This window comes from Medicago sativa, chromosome 3 (genome assembly GCF_051527215.1).
Source record: "Medicago sativa cultivar Bolivia chromosome 3, Bolivia_mono, whole genome shotgun sequence".
Classification (NCBI taxonomy): Eukaryota; Viridiplantae; Streptophyta; class Magnoliopsida; order Fabales; family Fabaceae; genus Medicago; species Medicago sativa.
Window position 1 is genome coordinate 45746357 of NC_140751.1, and position 18890 is coordinate 45765246.

An 18890-nucleotide genomic window follows, 5' to 3' on the forward strand; every position below is an offset into this window, starting at 1 on the left:
TCTGGTCAAAGCTCATTCCATTCAATTTTATGCGTTCAAAAAAAGTACTTTTTTTAGTAAGTAATTAATTGATATTGTATTCGGCCTAACTTCTCCTTAAAAATGTAGAGAAGTTTGAAAAAAAGTCGGGTCAAACGATACCTTAATCTCCCACAAAGGCAATGTAGAAGCAATTGAATTTGGGAGAAAAAATTGAAAAATAGTTAAAAATATAAAAATTGAAAAATAATTAAATGTTATTAAAAATATAAAAATAAGAAAATAATTAAAAAAATTGGTTAGGGGCAAAAATGGAAATTCATAGGCCAAACCTTAAAAAAAAAAACTTGTCGAGAAGTAGTTTTTTAAAGTAACATTCAACAGCTTCTGGTCAAAGCTCATTCCATTCAATTTTATGCGTTCAAAAAAAGTACTTTTTTTAGTAAGTACTTAATTGATATTGTATTCGTCCTAACTTCTCCTTAAAAATGTAGAGAAGTTTGAAAAAAGTCGGGTCAAACGATACCTTAATCTCCCACAACGGCAATGTAGAAGCAATTGAATTTGGGAGGAAAAATAGTTAAAAATATAAAAATTGGAAAATAATTAAATGTTATTAAAAATATAAAAATAAGAAAATAATTAAAAAAATTGGTTAGGGGCAAAAATGGAAATTCATAGGCCAAACCTTAAAAAAAAAAAAAAACCACTTCCAATAATTGAATTACCAAAATGCCCCTCATAGGGGCAAATTGGTAATTTCAAGGGGCATTTCCTTTCTTATATATATAAGTAGATGCTTTGAGGATGTTAATAAGAGAGGACCCATCTTTTTGTAAAATAGTTCCCTCAGCATATTGAAGGGAGGGATCCAAAGAGCTGGACCAACCATCACATGCATAGCTTTTCCTTTCTGGATATCCTCATCTAGGAAAAAGATTAAGCGGATAACAACTTAATTAAGCGCTTATGCATAAGCTATTTTTATACAATAGATAAAATAAAGTCAAATTATTTTCATACAATCTATAAGCTGTTTTTATAACCTATCATGGAGAGTTTATGAAAGTAAGCTGAAAACAACTTATGTAACATGTCATAAGCTCTCTCAAACAGTTTCACAAGTGCTTATGCCAATAGATAAGTTCAAATAAGTCAATTGAAGACCGGACAGGGCCTAAGGAAATAAATGATACCATTTAACTATATCCCAAGATTTACAAACAATGACATTAGGTACCCTGTCATGTTTAGAGCAGGTTGGAATCCTTTGAATTTCTCAAAAGAAATGAAAGTTTCTATTGTTAGTGTTTAGAGTGTATAAAAGTCCATTTATATACAATGCAAGGTTTGGATACACATGTTAACTTGCAGCTTATAGCATAAACACTTATCATATAAGTGCTTATGAATAAGCTATTTCTATTATACAAGATAAATAAATAAAATTATTTTCCTGTAAGCTATAAGCCGTTTTCATAAGCTTTCTTAAAAACTTAAGGAAATAAGCTGAAAATATAACGCTCCGGCAAAAGAAGGGTGAAACAGTGAGTGGATAAATTATACCTTGAACATGCAAGAGAGTGATTCATTGGTCACACAGAAGCAACTATGATCATTGTTTCTGGTGACCGGCGACCACGCCCGGCAGCGTTTCCCGGACAGTTGAGTTCAGTTTGATACAAGGCGAAAAGTGGCAGCGCGTGCATTCTGTTGTTTTGAATTTCATGGACATGTTGAGTTTGATGGACCTCTTCAAATGAGGTGGATTGGTCTTGGCTATGAAACCGGATACGTAGTAGCACATCTGTGAGGATACGATATACTACGGATATGCGAAAATTTAAAGAGAGATTAGTCACATTAGCAATGAGTCGTCACTTTAGTCCCTGAATGCAGATAAATTGCAAAATAGTCCTTGAATGTATAGTTTGTTAGTCAATTTAGTCCATGAATGTGTAATGCAGGGCAATTAAGAAGAGAAGATTTTATTTACTAAGGGGCTTCAATTCAACTTCCAGTGTATGAAGTAGAAGAGAATTGAAGGGAAAATTACAAGAATGATGAATGATATATAAGAACAGGAGAGAAATCTCAGTGGATAAGAAGAGAGAGTATTCTCACATAAACATTCACACCCTCAGTCTCAATCCTAACGTTCTATATATAACCAACTTAAGTGTAGTGATCCCTTAGCTTGTGTGAGGGGAAACGAGGCCTCACACTTTTCCTCACTTGCTGATTTTGTGGATCCTCCACTGAGTTTGTTATTTCAGCATCTTCTAGAACCTTGTCCACCTGTCCACCCTTATGACGTGGCCCATTCATTACAATACCTTCCCCTTTAACATTAACCTTGACCTCAAGGTTAGCATTAGGGTAACTAGCAGCAAAGTCATCCACATCTTCCCAAGTTGCATCTGTGTTACTCAAGCCTTCCCATTTAATTAATACTTGCGGAATGACCTGATCATTTCTCATTATATCCCTTCTTTTAAGTACTGCTTCTGGTTGTAGAATGGGTCCCAACTCATGTGTAGTCAGAGGTAAAGGAATGTAGGGATCAGCAGCTTGTCCTTTGAATTGTTTCAGCTGAGAAATATGGAATACTGGATGAATCTTGGCTTCCAGGGGTAACTGCAGTCTGTAAGCCACCTTGCCTATTCTCTCACTAATGGTGAAGGGTCCAAAGTAGCGCATGCCCAGTTTCTGATTCTTTCTCAATGCTACTGAGTTCTGTCTATACGGTTGTAGCTTGACCAATACTAGTTCCCCAATCTCCAATTGGACATCTCTTCTGTGTTTATCAGATTGATTCTTCATGACTTGTTGAGCTCTCTTGAGGTTGTCCTTTAATGTAGCTATTAGCACATCCCTTTCTCTTAATTGTTGCTGCACAGACGTAGTGTCACCAGGTGAATGCGTGTATCTGATCAAGGTAGGAGGTAATCTACCATATAGAGCCTGAAAAGGTGTCATACCCAAACTGGTATGATAAGCTATATTATACCAGTATTCTGCCCAGTCAAGTGCTTTGGACCATGTTTTAGGATTTTGAAAAGTCATACATCTTAAATACATCTCAAGGCACTTATTGAGAGCTTCTGATTGTCCATCAGTTTGTGGATGGTAAGCTGATGACATGGACAATGTAGTGCCTTGTAACTGCCACAACTCTTTCCAAAATTTGCTAATAAAAACCTTATCTCTAACAGAAACTATGGATTTAGGTATGCCATGAAGTTTGCCCACAGTTTTCATGAATGCTTCAGCTATAGTTCTGCTATTATAGTCTGCTTTCAGGGGACAGAAGTGGCTATACTTGGTTAGTCTATCAATGACTACCATGATAACACTATAACCATTCGAAGGAGGCAACCCTGTAATGAAATCCATTGCTATATCTTCCCACACCTGCTCTGGAATTGGTAATGGTTGCAGCAATCCTGCAGGAGCTCTAGTGTCATGCTTTGCTTGTTGACAGATGAGACAATTCTGGACAAAGTTTTTGATCTCTTGCCTCATATTTTTCCAGAAAAATTGAGCTGAAATCCGTGCCACAGTTCTTGCTATTCCTGCATGACCGCCAATAGGAGAAGCGTGAAACTCCCTTAGTAACGTTATTTTCAAATTTTCATTATCTGGTATGACAATTTTATCGTGCCAATAGACCAACCCATCTTTCCACACAAACTGGTGTCCCTGCACTGTATCCACTGTGTTTATCAGACCCTGCACTTGATTATCTTCTTTTGTGCATCTTCTTATCTCATCTAAGAAAACTACTTCAGGTTCTGACCAAGCCATTAAACATACTCTAGACAGAGCATCTGCGACTACATTCTCTTTCCCTGGCTTGTATTCTATAGTGAAGTCATACCCAATGAACTTATGGCCCCATGCCTGCTGCTCTGGAGTTTGAAGTGACTGGTCCATCAAACTCCTCAAGCTCTTTTGATCTGTCCTGATGATAAACTTGTGGCCCAACAAATAATGCCTGAACTTGGCAATAGCTTCAGTTATTGCAAACAATTGTCTGGTGTAAGCTGATTGTTTTTGCATTCTAGGCACCATTTTTTTTGAGAAGAATGCAATGGGGTGACCCAACTGGCTCAACACAGCACCTACCCCAGTACCAGAAGCATCTGTCTCAATGGTGAAAGGTAAGGAAAATTGAGGAAGTGCCAATACTGGTGCAGTAGTAATAGCCACTTTAAGTTTTTCAAAAGCTGTATTAGCTTCTGGATTCCACTTGAACCCTTCTTTTTTCAATAAATCAGTTAAAGGTGAAGCTATGGAAGCATAACCTTTGATGAATTTTCTGTAGTAGCCTGTCAGACCCAAAAATCCTCTCAATTGTTTAATATTGCTTGGTTGAGGCCAAAGCATAACTGTTTGCACTTTGTCCTTATCCATTGCCACACCCTTCCCAGAAACTCTGTGTCCCAGATAGTCTACTTCTTCCATTCCAAAGGAACACTTGGATAATTTCACAAATAACATATTATGTTTCAGAATTTGTAAAACTGTCTCCAAATGTTGTAAGTGCTCTGAGAATGATGGACTGTATACAAGTATGTCATCAAAGAAGACTAATACATACTTTCTTAATAGTGGTTGAAATATCTGATTCATCAAACCTTGGAAGGAAGCAGGTGCATTTGACAATCCAAATGGCATAACTAGCCACTCATAGTGACCTTGGTGGGTTCTGAAAGCTGTTTTGTATCTATCATCAGGTTCCACTAAGATTTGATGGTAACCAGACCTCAAATCTAACTTGGAGAAATACTTTGCTCCAAATAGTTCATCCAACAATTCATCTACGGTGGGCATAGGGAAAGAATCTTTCACAGTGATAGCATTCAAAGCCCTATAGTCTGTGCAGAATCGCCAAGTTCCATCTTTCTTTTTCACTAAAACAATGGGTGATGAAAATGGGCTATTGCTTGGTTGAATGATACCTTCCTCTAGCATCTCTTGTATCATGATTTCAATTTGTTCCTTCTGACTTTGGGGGTATCTATACGGTCTCACTTTGACAGGTCCCTTTCCTTCCATCAAAGGTATAATATGGTTTTGAAGCCTTGGTGGAGGTAACCCTGTGGGTTTGTGGAATACTTCTTTGAATTTGTTCAACAGTGACACCAATTCTGGATCCATGTCAGTAGGTAATTCCAACCAGCCATCTTGTTTAGTAATAGACTCAGCTCTATGAATAGCAAAACAAGCTTCAATGGCATCAGTTTGGTACAAACGCCTCATGTGGTGTAACTGAGCTGGTTGTGGACTTTGGCTCTTTTCCCCTTGTAGGGTCACAAATTTGCCTTTATCAAAAAACTTTATTGACAAGGACTTATAGTCTGCTATATGTGGTCCCAATGTAGCTAACCAAGTTGCCCCAAGGACCAAGTCTGCGCCCACTATAGGCAACACGTATACAGGAATCTTAATGTCATGGTCTTGGACAATGACACATACTTCAGGAATGGACCCCTCAGGACTTAGAAAGTTACCATTTCCCACCAATACTTTGAATTGTGGTGCAGGAGCTATATCCAGCTTTAGAAATTGAGCAATCCTAGGTTGTAGGAAATTGTCTGAACTACCCCCATCTAACAGGATCTGAATTGGCATTTTACCAATGTGCCCTGTGAATTTGATTGTTCCAACTCTAGTTGCCCCTTTTAAAGCATTAAAGGACAAGTGTAATTCCTGTTCTGTATCCCCTGCTGTTACCTCCTGGTTATCACCTATTCCCTCAGGATCAGTATCATCTTCCTCCACTTGTAATATCATAAGATTTCTATTGGGACATTTATGACTAAATGACCACTTCTCATCACAGGTATAACACAAACCCTTCTCTCTTCTAAGTAGCATTTCGGCTGAGCTCATTTTTTTGACATTTTGGTTTTTTGTATAGTGATTTGTGGGTTTTGAATTTGGTGTTGGTAACAAAGGAGGTGTGGTGGTTCTGTTTGGGTTGGGGTTATTGTAGGCGTTTGGTTTAGTATTTGAGGTGATTGGTGGATTTTTTGTTATGGGTTTGCATTTTTCCTCAAAAAGTTTGGCTAACGCCACAGCTCTTTGAATGGAAGGAGGTGTTTGAGCTATTACTTCCCTCTGTAACTCTGGTTGTAGTCCACTAACAAAACAATCTAACAGTGCTTCAGGACTAACACCATAAACTCTATTTGCTAAAGATGTGAATTCTAGATAATACTCAGCAACACTAGCTTTTTGTGTCAATTTGAATAAAGTAGCACGAGGACACTCATAACAAGAAGGGCCAAAATCTACCTCAATCGCACGCGCGAACAGTTGCCATGACTGGAAGGGATTTGTTCGTTGCATCATCTGGTACCATGGCACCACTTTTTGATCCAAATGGACAGCAGCAATCATCAATCGATCCTCATCTGGAGTGTTGTAATATTCGAAAAACTGTTCTGCCTTGAAAATCCATTCAATCGCGTGTGTACCATCGAATCTGGGAAATTCGAGCTTAACACTTCTCGTCTGGAACGGAGTACGAACTGGGTTCTTTCGTGAGTTCTCTTCATCACGTTGGACTTCTACCGCACGCTGAAGTAACGATTCTACTGCCGTTTCAATTCTGGTGATGCGTTCTTCGTTGTCCGTTTCGAACGAATCGAGTCGGTGAGCACGGTCTCGATCTCTGATTTCCATGGCGTCCATGAACTTTTTGAGCTACAATTGCACATCGTTCCTAATTTCCTCTTGGATCTCCTTCAGGCGTGCATTATCAGACATGATGAGATGAAAGCACCAATGTAATGCAGGGCAATTAAGAAGAGAAGATTTTATTTACTAAGGGGCTTCAATTCAACTTCCAGTGTATGAAGTAGAAGAGAATTGAAGGGAAAATTACAAGTATGATGAATGATATATAAGAACAGGAGAGAAATCTCAGTGGATAAGAAGAGAGAGTATTCTCACATAAACATTCACACCCTCAGTCTCAATCCTAACGTTCTATATATAACCAACTTAAGTGTAGTGATCCCTTAGCTTGTGTGAGGGGAAACGAGGCCTCACACTTTTCCTCACTTGCTGATTTTGTGGATCCTCCACTGAGTTTGTTATTTCAGCATCTTCTAGAACCTTGTCCACCTGTCCACCCTTATGACGTGGCCCATTCATTACAGAATGTAGACTCCGTACTAACTCCTAGATTAAACTGATAGGCCATGCATACACATGGAAAGAAAAAAAAAAATGTTATTTATCACTGAATTGACCAATTGTACTATTCCCATGATGGTGAGGTGACTGCCTTTCCATGTTGCCAATCTGGATTTAATCTTGTCCAGAATAAATTTGAAGTGTATAGCTTTAGGCTTACCTCTAAAAATAGGCATGCCTAGATAGACAAAAGGTAGGTTCCCATGTCTGCAACCAATCAAGGAAACAATTGCTGCTTGTCTAGGATGTAAAACTTGATTTTCTACCTGTTGATAATTTGACCTGAGCATTTCCCATAGTCATTGAAAAACATCATAATACATTGTATATTAGACTTAGTGCCCTTACGCAAAACAAGAATGTCATTTGTATATAAGCAGTGACTTGGGACCATACAGTTTCTAGTCGTTGACATAGTAAGATTGTCGTTGTTAACTAAAGAAGCTAGGCTTCTACTCATAACCTCCTCTGCTAAACAAAAAAAGAATAGGTGTGAGATCGTCCACCTCTCTGATCCCTCTAGAGAATTCAAAATAACCAACTTCAATTCCATTGACAAGCATTGATAATCTAGTAGATAAAAGTATTTTGTGGTTCGAATTGCAGAAAATATCGTTGAAACCAAAATATTTGTGAAGTAGCTCAGGATATGTTCCTCTATTTCTGCAAAGGTAGAGAACACATTATTGTTTTGATGCAGTAAAGTAGTTGGCATGTAAGCTTCCCTAATTTTTTCCATTTGGTGAAAGTAAGTTGAATTTCCCTATTCCATGTTTAGAGCAAAAAGTTTAAGCATTTGCAGCTTAAAGTATCTTGCATGTTTAGAGCTTTGTTCAGATTGGTCGTGACTATACTTCCCTATTCCAAGTTTTGAGAAAAAGTTTAAGCATTTGCAGCTTCTACAAACATAGGAGAACCAAATATAGTTTTGTTAGGTACTCACAACCTTCATGTTGGCCCCATGTTTTAAAGAACTTATACCTAGAACAAATTTGGTTTACATGGATCACAAGAGGATGATGGTTTGAACAAATTTTGGTTAGTGTGTTGCAACTAACCATACCCCAGAGCTCAAATAACCTTGTGCGATACATTAAGATCATTTTACCTTACATTTGCTTTTGGGAAAGAACTATATACCAGCTAATTAAATTTAATTTTTTCAATTGGATATCTTCTATGCATAATTATAAAGACTAATTTTTCGAACCGGATAAGACTACAATATATGAAAAACAAAAATTATTTTAAGAGATTTAACATTGTTGCATTTCTGTCACTGAAACCAAATTCATGATCTCTGATTAAGCTGAAAGAGATCTCTTATCATCTCATCCAAATGTTTTTAACTAAATAAATTTAAGTATTTGAATGATTTAAGAAGTTTTATTTTTTACACAAAAATACATTAGTTTTTAGGAGCTAAATCATCATTGTGTTAAACATTAATTGAATGTTTGCTTGGATTTTGTAATACGTGAGGCAAATTAAGGAAATTATTGTGAAACAAATAATCATTGTTTTCAAATTGTAAATTCTACATTTTTTATTTAAGAAATTGTAAATACTACATCTTTTTAAAACAATACTTCCTCTCAAAAAATCTAAAGTTTTTAAAACAAGTTTTTGTATTTAAAAGTTTTCTAAAACAATATAAAAAATATTGTGTTGCACATGGGTGTGAGATCTACTAGTTTATTCACAAAAACTAAAAAATTCCGATGCCGGGAATCGAACCCGGGTCTCCTGGGTGAAAAAAAAATATTGTGTTGCACATGGGTGTGAGATCTACTAGTTTATTCACAAAAACTAAAAAATTCCGATGCCGGGAATCGAACCCGGGTCTCCTGGGTGAAAGCCAGATATCCTAACCGCTTTATTCACAAAAACTAAAAAATTCCGATGCCGGGAATCGAACCCGGGTCTCCTGGGTGAAAGCCAGATATCCTAACCGCTGGACGACATCGGATTGTTGCGTTTTCTTGACAACTTTTATCTATTATACAATACGACATTTATTTAGCAGAATACTGACTGATAATGATTCATGCTAACTTTTTTTACAACTACAGTCATCTGCTCTAATAAAAGCGTACTCATACATATTGCATCTTGGAAATGAGAATGGTGAGTATCATCAGATTTGATCTTTATTTGGCAGCACAAGTGAAAATGGTTCACATTCACATCACTACTTTTTACTGCCTTGATATAACATATTTATGTATCATATCATATCATATAATATATAATCCGATTTGAGTAAAAAAAAAATTAAGAGTTATGTTTGAAAGGTTTAGTTCAACTAAGAAATGTTGATGTTGTTAGCTTGTACAAACTTAAACATGAGATTTTGCAATTGTGTGAATGAGGTTCAGTGGTGTTTGATACTTGTTCATAACCAAATAATAAAAATTATGCGATCTGAATGACATGCATTTGGCCAATTTAAAAGCGGTGTAACTATGTAGTGTTTGGTCAACATGAGCGTTTAACATGTATATCTTTTGACATTGTTAAACTATTGGTATGGTCATGGAGCACTCAACCACTCAAATGCTCTGGAGTTAATTTATATATTTGATTTCCAGTTTTTCCTCTTTGGTTTATTGACAATTGTTTTGGTGTCTTTTTGTATTTAAGGTAATGTTAACCAGTGCCCCCGTGACACTGATTAAGGAGTCAAATGTAGTAAGATGTACATTGAAACTTGTGCTGTCAACTATTCAAAAGCAAGAAAAGTGTTACTTTCATTATTAAAACTTCCTTTTTTTAGTTCCCTTAACCAATACCCCGGGAGCATTGGTTAACATGACCCTTGTACTTATTAACCCTGTAACTATCCGATCACAACACTCAATCACTCATTATGTTTTGATGATAGTTCGTTCTAATATATTATTTTTTTTGGCTTTCTCAAGAAAAAAGTAAGAATAATATTTTAAGTGAAAAAAATTCATGTGAGAGAGCTCTTTTCAACCATCAAATTGAAATTAAAATGAATGAGTGAGATTAAAACATTCTTTAAGTGCATCATGTGACATAATTTTTTTATGTTAAATCTAGGTCAATGTGTTCACGGAGACAAAAATAACAAGTCGGTAGCTACGACTTTGTCAAAATCAAACGGGCCTCCAAAAATAAATGGGGATAAACTAAGAGGATGAGAGTGAAAATGATGGATCCTTGAGAGATCAAAAATGCAATATGTTTTAAAACAGAGGTGGTCCATAGCACCATTTTTTTAGAATACCGAAATTATTATTTTTATTTAGTAATTAATACTATATAGATATATTTCTTTTTAATTTACTTTGATTAATTTTATCGAAAATATATTTTTAGAACAAAAAATGCAAGAAAAATATTGGAATAATTAAAAGGACACAATTTTTCGCCTGAGCACCAAAAATCTTAGGACCAGCACGGGTTCAAAATAATACAAAACCTCCTTGGAAGCTCAATTTCAATGTGAAGTGTAAAATGTGTTAACAGTTAACACTTTTAGACGTGTAAATGTGGGCACTCTCGTACTGTTTTTGAGCTACATTTTTCCTTCATCATCATTATCTAAAGTCACAGATCATAGTCACAAAGGCATATTTGATTTTTTGTTTCTTCTTCAGCAGTGAGACAGGTTCACAAAATCTGACCAATGACCAAACTTCCAAACTTCCACTTAAGGAAAAAGATGAAATATGCTTTAGAAATTAATTTTATCACTTTGACTTTTGCTACTTTCAGCCTATGTTTGTAACACTATGCTAGTCATTGACATAAATGTTATCTCCATGACTACGTCAGTTAATTTTAATAGTATATTTTAAGACTTAAGATAAAAGTTGTATAAATAAATTATTAATGTTTAAATGTATTTTTTCCTTCTTATGTTTTTCTCCTTGCTAATTTGATATTTTTTTTAATGAAAAATATTAATAATTAGTTGTTAGATTAGTTTTCGTCATTCGTCTGGACTCAGACCTCCAACTTCATACCTCTTAACTTAAATCAGAGCTATCCAACCTCCCTTTGTAATTTGATGGTCTCCGTCAATATTTTTACAAATTTAAGCTTAGATGTTATCCTTTATTGATATGAAACCAAATTTCTATCGTCAACGTGACTTATCTTTAAAATTAAAATAGAAAAAATAAAAAAAAATCAAACTCCCACGTAATAATTTGAGGGGCATAATTCAATGCAAAAGCTAACTCAGTCATCACACTTATAACTATGAGGGTATTATTGTCGACAATGTGGCTCAACAAATTATTATTTAAGTAGTGGTATACATGCATTGTGGAAAATTTATGAAACCTTAGTGAGGAAATTATTTTGATATGTCATCATTTTCCATACGGCAAAGTCTTCAAATTTGCAACATGGGTCTGATTCATACATTCCAATGATAGAGGAAACCAAGAGGAAAATACCCTTTAGGAGGAACAAAAAATATTATATATTCCCATTAAATATTGAATTTCTTTGTACACCTTGAAACTCATGAGCTTAAAAAATTATACTCAATGAAACCATTTTTTGATTTTCTCATTTGTTCTTGATATGAGTCACCTCTTTTTTCCTTCTGTCATTTTTGCCTTGAAATTCTACCATTTTCACCATTTTTTGTTTCCTTCTTTATCCCTTGTCTCTTCATTCACCTTACTTCAAGTTTAGTCCTTCTTTTAGTGTTTTTCCTTCTTAATCTTCTATAGTTTTCTCAATTTTAGTCTGAAATTTTGCAAGTTTGTTTCTCATGTTTTTATTTTTCATTATCATTATGGTTTTGAAACTTTCTCTCATTCTAATTTTTCTTGTGTTACATGTCTTCACTTTAGAAGCCATTCCAAACTTGAATGCTGATTGCAGCTTCTCAAATTCTGAGAAATTTGGCCATTCAAAAGTTACAATCAAATCAAGTGAAGAACCTTATGATGATAATGATAATTTTGAGTCTAAAAAGTCATTTTCTGATTTTGCAGTTAAAGACTTGACAAGAATTCAAACTCTGCATAGAAGGGTCATTGAAAAGAAGAACCAAAACTCCATTTCAAGGGTACAAAAAACAAAGGAAGGATCACAGAAGTCCTATAAGTCGCCGGCTGTTGCTCTCGCAGCACCACCGGAGCATTTCACCGGAAACTATTCAACTCAGCTTATGGCCACCTTGGAATCAGGAGTCAGTTTTGGTTCCGGTGAGTATTTCATCGATGTGTTCATCGGTATGCCACCAAAACATTTTTCTTTGATACTTGACACCGGTAGTGATCTTAACTGGATTCAATGTGTTCCTTGTTATGCTTGTTTTGATCAAAATGGACCATATTATGATCCTAAAGATTCCACTTCTTTTAAGAACATAAGTTGTCACGATTCGCGATGTCAACTCGTGTCATCGCCTGATCCTCCTCAGCCTTGTAAGGCCGAGGAGAATCAAACTTGTCCGTATTTTTATTGGTACGGTGATAGTTCTAACACAACTGGCGATTTCGCACTTGAAACATTTCGAGTGAATCTTACAAAACCAAATGGGAAATCCGTGTTCAAAATCGTCGAAAATGTTATGTTTGGTTGTGGTCATTGGAATAGAGGACTATTTCGCGGCGCTTCCGGTTTGTTAGGATTAGGAAGAGGACCATTATCATTTGCTTCACAGCTTCAAAATCTCTATGGTCATTCATTTTCCTATTGCCTTGTGGATAGAAATAGCAATTCAAGTGTTAGTAGCAAATTGTTATTTGGTGAAAACAAAAAGCTTCTTAGTAACCCTAATTTGAATTTCACATCTTTTGTTGGTGGAAAAGAGAACACATTTTACTATGTTGAAATAAAATCTATTATAGTTGGTGGTGAAGTGCTAAAAATACCAGAAGAAACTTGGAAATTAAATGAAGATGGTTCTGGTGGTACAATAATGGATTCTGGTACAACTTTAACTTATTTTGCTAAACCAGCTTATGAGATTATTCAAGAAGCATTCATGAAGAAAATTAAGGGTTATTCATTAGTTGAAAGTTTTGCACCTTTAAAGCCATGTTATAATGTGAGTGGAGTTGAAGAAATGGAATTGCCTGAATTTGGAATATTGTTTTCAGATGGAGCTGTTTGGGATTTTCCTGTTGAGAATTACTTTATTCAGATTGAATCTGATGATGTTGTTTGTTTGGCTATTTTAGGGACTCCTAAGTCTGCACTTTCAATAATTGGAAATTATCAGCAACAGAATTTTCAGATTTTGTATGATATGAAGAAATCTAGACTTGGTTATGCTCCAATGAAGTGTAATGAAGTTTAATTAATATCTTGTTATGAATGAAATTTGTATAGAAGGTTGACATTGAAATGGAAATTCTGAGCCTGATTTTTCTTTTTTTTTTTTTTTTGTTGCTTTTTAATGTGTTTTTGTGTACTAGATAGTAGAAAGTGCTGTATACAAAACAAAGAAATGAGAGAGAAAAAAAGTTTGTTTAGATCAATGCAAATTCAAATGTTTCATAGTTTTGTGATCAATTAATAGCTTCAATTTTGAATTCTGTCTCTTTCAAATCTACGTGGTTTGCTGGATTGTCCGTGGTAATGATTGTTTAGGGTTATTTCTTTTTATACCACTTTTGTACTGAATCGTTGTATCACCCGTTTCGGGTTGTTTTTGTGGTTTACTGGGTCAGGTACCGCAAGAGATGACAAATTTGTACTAAATAATATATCGCGGAACAATAGCAATTTGTTTAAATTCTGCTAAGCTATAGCACTAGTACAACAGCTATTTTGACAATCCTACTAGTGTAAAGGACCATAGCTGCCTTTTCATTGTGATGTAGAAATAATTGATACATGATTGGTCCATTAAAATGTAACAGGTTTTCAATCTTTGACTCCTATATTTGAAAGAATATCTGTTAGTAAATGTTAGTTGCTTAAAAAGATTTTTGTACCTTCTTATTTGAAATAAGAAATATTTAAAAATATTATTATTTTGATTATTGATATTTTTCTACTATGTTGTGGACCATTCTCTTTAGTGCACTTTATATTTTTAAAAACCCTCACTTTTCATGAATAAATAGTCAATTGGAATTTTGTTGTTTACAATATCTGACATCAATATTGATGTTATTTTCAATGGTTCAAATGTTAGGTATGAGGTATAATTGTTTTATAAGAAAATATAATATCTGGTTGTAGACAAAGACTAAGTCAACTCTATTGCCATGTTCCTCTATGGTCATTGGTAATTAATATGACAGTACCGATGTACAACCATTTGGTACAACTTTGATGACAACTTTCATTTGCTCTTTTCTTATTGGTCCAAAACAATAGAGAGATAAGAAGGAAGAGAGAGAATAAGAATATAATGTGAGTATAAAAGAGAAAGTTGTTAAAATGTTATAATAAAGTGGTTGTACAAATATCATTTCGCATGACAGAAATCTAAAATAGAAAGACATTCCTTTCATGAAACCGTATACTAAATAACATCTTTCTCTCACCCTTCTTTGTTTTTTCCCTTCTCTTTCTTGAGAGACTTTCTCATTGTTTGAATTATTCTTGCTACTGCTTAATACTCCATCCGTCCCTATATCTAAACACCAATTTGATTTTATTTTTGTCCCTAAATGTAAACTCCTTTTCAAATTACTAGATGCATTTATTACTTTTTTTCCTAAACATACCCCTAATTAATACTACTAATTTGTCTTGAAATATGAATAGTCAAATTTATTACACATACAAACAAAGGACAATTTGGTAATATTAATACACAAAATAGACACATTAATTACACTGACAACTTTTCTTAAGAAATGTGAAAAAAGCAAAGGGGGGTTACATTAAGGGACAAAGGGAGTAAATAGCTCTGCATAGAGTTTGATGTGAGATTCTAATTAAACTACTACTAGGAAAACAATGTCAGCCATTGCTTGAGTGAGTCCACAACAATAATTAAAACTTTTTTTACGAAACAAAAGTTTAGGTAAGTTGGACACTAGGAGCTCATTATGGTCGAGACAATCTTAACGCTCATAGAGGGTATAGAGGTACTTACATATCATCTATTAAAGAGATCCTTACATTAAGAACGAGAATTGACGTATAATCTTACGAGTGAATCAACTCCTTATCAATTGAACTAACCATCAATGACATAATAATTAAACCTTTTGATTTAACTAAGTAAGGTAAGCTACTTGGATTAAACAAGATTATAATCATAAGTCAAATATCTAGCTACACTATTGACGTCTAATCTAAGTATTTTTCTTCATAATTGTCTATAGATATATTCAATAATCAATTGTCTATAGATATATTCAATAATCAAAAGACAACAATATAGCAATAGGAATGAAGGCCAAAGTAACAAAGGTGGGGGATGGCTTCAATCCACACTTGGCCCTCATTTGCAAATTTGGATATGACCGCTACTAATTAATAGGGGCCAAACTCACATAATTCAACTAATAATAGAGGACGTATTGGAAAAAGAGTATTAAAAAGTTTATTTTAGTACACCTCAAATCTTATAAAAATATTCATTTTCATTTGAAAATTGAGATGAATTTGACAAGTGTAATTCTTTATTTGTCACCTATGCACTTGTTGCACATTTCATTGGTCTTGTGTTTCGTAAGGGGAATAACATTCTTTGACCACTAGGCACTAACATATGTATAGTTTTCTTGGCCAAAACAAAAGAATTATGGTTCGTCACGCAGATATGTATAAGAAAATTTAGTATTTTCAGACTTCTATGACATGTTTCACGGTGAGTTGTGTGAGTCATAGTTGAAATAAACTAGTATAGTGTATATAATATATGGGAAATGTTAACGAGTGCCTCCGGGACACTCTTTAAGAACTTAGAATAGTAACTTTTTATGAAAACTTGTGTATTTAATACATTGGAAATTGAACTGTTTGACATTTTTAAAGAATAACTTCCTAATTTAGCATGCTTAAAGAGTGCCCCGGGGGCACTCGTTAACAAGACCCATAATATATTAATATGTACTAGTATTTCTCTTCTTTTATTGTGGGATGCATGTGAGTTTTTGAATCCACACAATGCACATCACCAGCATCCAAGAAAGACCCTAAGGCTTTGTTTGCGAGTTTTGAGGGGAAGGAAAGGAAAGGCTTAGGAGGGGAAGGGAAGGAAAGGGAGGGAAGGGAGAAAGGAGGGAAAACTTTCCCCTTGTTTGGGAGTTAAAAAACCAACAAGGAAAGGAAATTGAGGGCTTATGTTATAATTTTACTATTTTACCCTTTTTTTTCTCTTAAAAACAATACGTTGTGTTATACTTTGTAATTTATCTTGAAATTTATTCAAAACAACTTATCTCATAAAAAGTAAATTATTACGATCTATTTTTAAAAAACAGCTTATTTATATTAAAAAAAAGCTTATTACGATCTCTTTTTTAAAAAACAGCTTATTCAAAACAACTTATTTATACAAAACAACTTATTACGATATCTTTTTCAAAAAACAACTTATTTGTCCAAAAAACTTATTACAATCTCTTTTCAGAAAACAACTTATTCAAAACAACTTATTTATGCAAAACAACTTATTACGACCTCTTTTTCAAAAACAAATTATTCAAAACAACTTATTTATCCAAAATAGCTTATTACGATCTCTTTTTTAAAAAACAACTTATTTAAAACAGCTTATTTATACAAATCAGCTTAATACGATCTCTTTTTCAAAAACAACTTATTCAAAAACAAATTATTCAAAACAACTTATTTATCCAAAATAGCTTATTACGATCTCTTTTTTAAAAACAACTTATTTAAAACAGCTTATTTATACAAATTAGCTTAATATGATCTCTTTTCAAAGATCTGTTTTGAATAAGTTGGTTGAATAAGCTGATTTTTGAAAAGAGATCGTATTAAGCTAATTTGTATAAATAAGTTGTTTTGAATATGTTGTTTTTTGAAAAAGAGATCGTATTAAGCTGTTTTGTATAAATAAGCTGTTTTGAATAAGTTGTTTTTGAAAAAGAGATTGTAATAAGCTGTTTTGGATAAGTTGTTTTTGAAAAAGAGATTGTAATAAGCTGTTTTGGATGAATAAGCTGTTTTGAATAAGCTGTTTTTGAAAAAGAGGTCGTAATAAGCTGTTTTGGATGAATAAGCTGTTTTGAATAAGCTGTTTTTGAAAAAGAGGTCATAATAAGCTGTTTTGGATGAATAAGCTGTTTTGAATAAGCTGATTTTGAAAAAGAGGTCGTTAAAAGCTGATTTGCATAAATAAGCTGTTTTTTGAAAAAGAGGTCGTAATAAGCTGTTTTGGATGAATAAGCTATTTTTAATAAGCTGTTTTTGAAAAAGACGTGGTAATAAGCTGTTTTGCATAAATAAGCTGTTTTGAATAAGTTGTTTTTTGAAAAGAGGTTGTAATAAGCTGTTTTGGATAAATAAGCTGTTTTGAATAAGTTGTTTATGAAAAAGACGTGGTAATAAGCTATTTTGCATAAATAAGCTGTTTTGAATAAGCTGTTTTTGAAAAGAGGTTGTAATAAGCTGTTTTGGATAAATAAGTTGTTTTGAATAAGTTGTTTTTGAAAAAGAGATTAATAAGTTGTTTTGGATGAATAAGCTGTTTTCAATAAGTTGTTTTTTGAAAAAGAGATAGTAATAAGCTGTTTTTGATGAATAAGTTGTTTTGAATAAGCTGATTTTGAAAAAGAGGTCGTTAAAAGCTAATTTGCATAAATAAGTTGATTTTTGAAACGAGGTTGTAATAAGCTGTTTTTGATAAATAAGCTGTTTAGAAAAAGTTGTTTTGAAAAGAGATCGTAATAATTAGGTTATATTTAAAATTGTCAATTTGAATTATTATGAGGGCAAAATTGTCAATTTATATGCTTAACCCCCCAAAACCCCCCAATTTGGGAGAACTTTAAAATTGAACAAATGAAGCCCTTCTAAACCCCCCAAAACCTTTTCCTTGTTTTTTAAAACTCGCAAACAAGGGTTTACCTCTCCATAAGCCTTTCCTTCCCCTCCCTTCCCCTCCAAAACCCAACTCGCAAACAAAGCCTAAGGTTCATATGTTTTACAATTTTAATTCGTTGATTTAGGCGATACTCACGTATACTAATTATGGATGTAAATGGATATTCATGGATGCAGATAGTGTGATATTTAGGTCCGCTCTGTTAGATAAATATGAAATTCGTGGCCTATCCATATCCGCGCAAATATCTGTTTAGCGGGTAATCCACATATTTTGAGGTATCCGCGGGTTTATACAGATATTCATGGATAACATTTATAAAAAGAAAAAAAGAGTTGTTAATTTTTTTTAGCTGAAAATTAAAAACTAAAGTTCATCAAATGCATTTTCTTTCTTTTTAGCAAAACATAATATCCATACATTACAATAACAACAAAAATCATTGACTCGACAGAAACATAACTAAAGTTTCTTACATTTAATAAATATAAAGTTCTTTGATTTAACAAAAGTATAAATAAAGCTCGTCATATTCAACAAAAACAAAGCTTCTTGCTTCAACAATCTCGACCACTTTTACATCCTTTTAGAGGAGCGTGACACAAATTTGAACAGTCGTGAAATAACTAGTACCAGAGTTTTTTGCTTAGGAAGTTGAATGGTATTAAGGTTATTTATGCAATTTACTTGGTTTAACAGCGGTATGAATATCTGCGGGTGCGGATAC

General features: G+C 33.9%; 1 protein-coding gene and 1 non-coding gene across 2 annotated transcripts; one reads left to right on the plus strand and one right to left on the minus strand.

The window, feature by feature from the left end:
- Positions 1–9085: 9085 nt before the first annotated feature.
- TRNAE-UUC (transfer RNA glutamic acid (anticodon UUC)) lies at positions 9086–9157 on the minus strand. The gene has a single exon. It is a non-coding gene; the product is annotated as a tRNA-Glu (tRNA).
- Positions 9158–11498: 2341 nt separating this feature from the next.
- Positions 11499–13670, plus strand: LOC146937709 (aspartic proteinase nepenthesin-2-like). The gene has a single exon (XM_085751889.1). It carries the CDS (start codon positions 11945–11947, stop codon positions 13481–13483), a length of 1539 nt encoding a protein of 512 aa, XP_085608015.1. The 5' UTR covers positions 11499–11944; the 3' UTR covers positions 13484–13670.
- The last annotated feature ends 5220 nt before the right edge of the window (positions 13671–18890 follow it).

Bases quoted from the DNA above. Each gene is read 5' to 3' on its own strand.
- LOC146937709 (XM_085751889.1), top strand. From the start codon at position 11,945: ATGTTTTTATTTTTCATTATCATTATGGTTTTGAAACTTTCTCTCATT.